This window comes from Bison bison, unplaced genomic scaffold (assembly GCF_000754665.1).
Source record: "Bison bison bison isolate TAMUID 2011002044 unplaced genomic scaffold, Bison_UMD1.0 scf7180017864289, whole genome shotgun sequence".
NCBI classification, from domain to species: domain Eukaryota; kingdom Metazoa; phylum Chordata; class Mammalia; order Artiodactyla; family Bovidae; genus Bison; species Bison bison.
In genome coordinates this window covers 10,515,576-10,519,859 of record NW_011494861.1, presented here as the reverse complement: position 1 = coordinate 10,519,859, position 4,284 = coordinate 10,515,576, and the positions used below count along the sequence as shown (strand labels likewise).

At 58.7% G+C, this 4,284-nt stretch overlaps 1 protein-coding gene across 1 annotated transcript in view; it reads left to right on the top strand.

The window, feature by feature from the left end:
* The window catches only part of PLCH2 (phospholipase C, eta 2), a 25,254-nt gene that overhangs the window by 9,234 nt on the left and 11,736 nt on the right, over positions 1 to 4,284 (top strand). Inside the window, exons 5-9 of the mRNA XM_010850214.1 lie at positions 1,046 to 1,139; positions 1,300 to 1,503; positions 1,689 to 1,809; positions 3,458 to 3,629; positions 4,037 to 4,144. Of these exons, the coding sequence (XP_010848516.1) occupies positions 1,046 to 1,139; positions 1,300 to 1,503; positions 1,689 to 1,809; positions 3,458 to 3,629; positions 4,037 to 4,144 (699 nt within the window). The remainder of the gene's footprint in view (positions 1 to 1,045; positions 1,140 to 1,299; positions 1,504 to 1,688; positions 1,810 to 3,457; positions 3,630 to 4,036; positions 4,145 to 4,284) is intronic.

Sequence of the window (4,284 nt, the reverse complement as noted above, 5' to 3'; positions counted from 1 at the left end):
GGAGTGGCTGTGGACTTACCCTGGGTCTGGGTGGTGGTCACCTTGGACCTCTTGCCAGTGTCCTGACCCAGGGAGCTGCCCCCGAATTGTGCTCTTGGGTCCCCTCCCCCCAACTGCCATCATGCGGTTTGCTGGGGCCTCCCTCCTGCCTTGCTGATGGGGACACTGGGGTTCACCCAGGCAGGAGAGGTGGGTACCAGGCTGGCTGTGGGCAGTGTTGGCACGAGGCTGAGGGGCAACTGTCCCAACAGCTGGCATACTTGGGGGTGGAGGGAGGGAATGGGGCCCAGTGTGGGAAGGGTAGCACTGACCCCTTGCTCCCTGACCTTTGCCCTAAGCTTTCCACAACTCTCCCTATAGTCTGGGGCCCAAATCAGCTGGGTGGTTTGGCCTCCTGGGTCTGCAGCTGCTCCAAGCTCTGACCCCATCTGTCCACTCCACTATCTATACCTGCCCCAGATTCCTGGGGGTGTCCAGGAAGCCCTGCTGGTGGGCCTGTCTCCAAGAGCTGGGGGTTCCTGGGGGCTGCACTGTGGGGCCTTAAGAATCGCTCAGCCTCTGACATGGGGCCACCTGGGCTTGGCTGTTGTGTGCAACTTTCTTGAGAGGGACTTGGGCAGATGGCAGGAGGGGCCGGGTGAGCCCCCTCCGCTCCTCCAAGATGGGACACAGTCCTGGCCCTCCTGCACTTTCTCATATCAGGCCTCACTCCTGCTAGCCTGCCCTGAGACCCCCAGCATAGCGTCAGTGGGGGATGGCCCAGCTGATGAGGCCAAAGACCCTCCCCCTGGCAGGGATCCTTAGCCAGCGCCAGCTCTTCCAAAGCCAGGGGACCCTCTATCTTCTGCTGGCCATCGAGTCCCAAGTCTTGTGACACTAGGTGTGGCCAGTGAGCCCCCACTACAAGGACCAGAGTCTCAGCCCCGCCATGTCGGCCCCTGGGCGATGCAGCGGCTAGAGCTGGGGTGGGAGGGTTGGCCGTGGTGGAGGAGGACAAGGGGCTGCCTGAAGCCAGCTTGGTCTCAAGCCCCCTGCTCTGGCCTAGATGACGGGCATGACCCTTGAGAGCTGTCGCGACATCATCGAGCAGTTTGAACCCTGCCCAGAGAACAAGAGTAAAGGGGCAATGGGCATTGACGGTGAGTGGGTGCCACCCTGGCCCAGCTGTGCTGCCAGGCCAGTGGGGTGCCAAGGGGGCCACATGCCATGAGGGTGGGTGGTCTTGAGCTGAGACCAGCATGGGACTGGCACATGGGGGCTGAACCCCCGCTGCCCCTCCACTCACGCTGCTCCCCACAGGCTTCACCAACTACACGCGGAGCCCTGCCGGCGACATCTTCAACCCGGAGCACCGCCTCGTGCACCAGGATATGACGCAGCCTCTGAGCCACTACTTCATCACCTCGTCTCACAACACCTACCTCGCGGGCGACCAGCTCACATCCCAGTCGAGGGCAGACATGTACGCCCGGGTCCTGCAGGCCGGCTGCCGCTGTGTGGAGGGTGAGCGCTGGGCGCCGGGGCCCTGCACCCCAGCTCGGCCCCGGGGGCCTCCCCGAGGAGCCCTGTGTCTGGCAGGGGCTGGCATAGGTCTCTCTTGGTGTTAACTGAGGAGCAGGAAGACTGCCTCCAGTTAGAGCCCATGGGCTGTGGGTCCCTGGAACCCACTGAGGTCTGCCTGCCTGCAGTGGACTGCTGGGACGGGCCTGATGGGGAGCCCATCGTGCACCATGGCTACACGCTGACCTCCAAGATCCTCTTCAAAGACGTCATCGAAACCATCAACAAGTACGCCTTCATCAAAAATGAGTGAGTGACTGGGACTGGGGGGGCTGGCCCTGGGAGGTAGGTGGGGGAAGGAATCAAGGCGTTCTTCCTGCCCCTCCCCCACATCCTTTCTGGGGAACAGTGGTTGTAGTGGCCGAGGTGCTGGTTTCGGGCTTTCTTGTTGAGGATGAGGGGCAGGGAAGGGGTGGAGGAGGGGAGAGGTGGTGGGTGCAATAGCAGCACGGGCTGGGAGGGGTGTGTGTGGCAGAAACCCCACCCCCACACACCCGGTGGCGACGCCAGGTGTCAGACGCCTCCAATAGTGCCTCTGGCGCTGACTGTCCTTAAGAAGCTACTCTGCGTCCAGACTCACTTTGCTGTCACTCAGCTGTGGCTATAGACACTATTGAACAAAATCCAGTTTAGTTTCTGAAAATAGAAGACCGCCTCCCCACACTGTTAGTTACCCCAAATCAGCGAGGCTCGCAGGCGAGGGAAGAGCTAATTGAATGAAAAGGAGAAGGAGACTGACTTAAGAACTAGAAACAGAGGGGTTCCTCTGGGAAGACCTGGCCCAGGCTCTGTCTCGGAAGGGGGTGGGCATGGGGACCCTCTGCAGGACAGCCTGGCCTCTGGAACTGCAGGTGCGGGGGCATTCTGGGCAGTGGGGCTGGGACACACAGGTCTCCTGAATCTGCCAAAGAGCCAGGGGCCTGCTGGGGTCTCGGGATGGGGCTCACACCTCCCATGCCAGCATCATGTTTACAGGCACTTGGTTCTCGCCTGAGGACTGAGGCGAGAAGCACCTTTGCTCAGGCCCTGCCTCCCTACATCACAGGATTCAGCCACCTCTTGGTCCAGTTTGTGACTTCTAGGCTGGGGTCACTTACATTTTCTAAAAGGATTATGTTGCCTTTTGACAAAAATCCAAGTAACTGTGCACGTGACTGAAAAGAATAAATCAAACAACTGAAGAGCCTATTACAAAAATGCCCACACTGCTCTCCTTACCCGCACCACGCAGGTCATAGCTGTGCCAGGCTGTATCTCCCTCCTATTGGGCCAACACTGGGCCCCAGGGCCACACACTGGACAGTGTCTCCAGGATCTCGGTGGTTGGGAATCTTTCTCACAGTCTGTCCATTGCTCCACATTGCACCTCAGTTCAGTCCACATCATTTTTTGGCCCCATTTTATGACTTGCTTGAACGTTTCCTTTTATTTTTCCTGGAGTTTCTAATTGCCTTTGATTTTTTTCTTATGAGGAGAAGAAGTACATGCCTTCTTTACCCACCCTCAAGGTCTCCTGGTTCCTATCCTTCACACTCAGTTGCTTTTTTAAAAAAATTTTATTTATTTATTTTTGGTTGAACTGGGTGGATTCTCTTATTGCAGTGCAGAGGCTCCAGGGCACTCAGGCTTCAGTACTTGTGGCTTGTGGGTTTAGTTGCCCCAAGGCATGTAGAATCTTCCCAGACCAGAGATTGAACCCATATCCTCTGCATTGGCAGGTGGACTTTTAACCGCTGGGCCACCAGGAAAAGTCCTCACCCTCCCAGAGTGGCTGGCAACCACATCTCTCCTGGGCTCCTGTGAAGACCCCCCCTCCTCATGCAGTGCTGCAGGTGACCTGCGGTGGGACCTAGCCTTCCCCCAGCCTCATCCTGCTCCTTCCGTCTTGGGGCCACAGGTACCCAGTGATCCTGTCCATTGAGAACCACTGCAGTGTCATCCAGCAGAAGAAGATGGCCCAGTATCTGACTGACATTCTTGGGGACAAGCTGGACCTGTCATCAGTGAGCAGCGAGGATGCCACCATGCTGCCCTCTCCCCAGGTGCTCAAGGGCAAGATCCTGGTGAAGGTGAGACCCTGCCTGCCCTTCCTGGCACCAGCATCCTGCTGAGCCTCTGACCTCCTACCTCTGACTTAGGATCAGGGCAGGGCAGGGCCCTGCTCCAGACCAGCTGGGGTTCCACACCATCTGTGATAGATTTGAGGGGTCAGGACAAGACCTGCCCCTGCCCTGGCCTCCATCTTCCCAGGGAGGTCCATCAACCTGGGGCCTTCGGCATGCACACCAGGGCATGTCCCTCCTGTGATGCTGCTGCAGGGCTGGCCCTGCCCCTGGCCCTCCCCTGGCCCTGCCCCTGGCCCTAGAGCCACAAGCAAGCTTGGGAAAGGTGCCCACCCTTAGCTGCTGCTCCTGTGGGTACTGGCCTCTTAGCACTTCCCGCAGGGACCCCTCTCATGGCCCACCTGCTCCCCCAGGGCAAGAAGCTCCCAGCCAACATCAGTGAGGATGCTGAGGAGGGCGAAGTGTCTGATGAGGACAGCGCAGATGAGATCGATGAGGACTGCAAGCTCCTCAATGGGGATGTGAGTGAGGAGGGGGGACCTTCTTCCCAGATTGGGGAGCCACAGCCCTGAAGGGCCAGCTCATGGCCTGGTTGTGGGATGGAGGCAGCAGGGACAGAGGATGAGATAGTTGGATGGTATTACTGACAAGATGGACATGA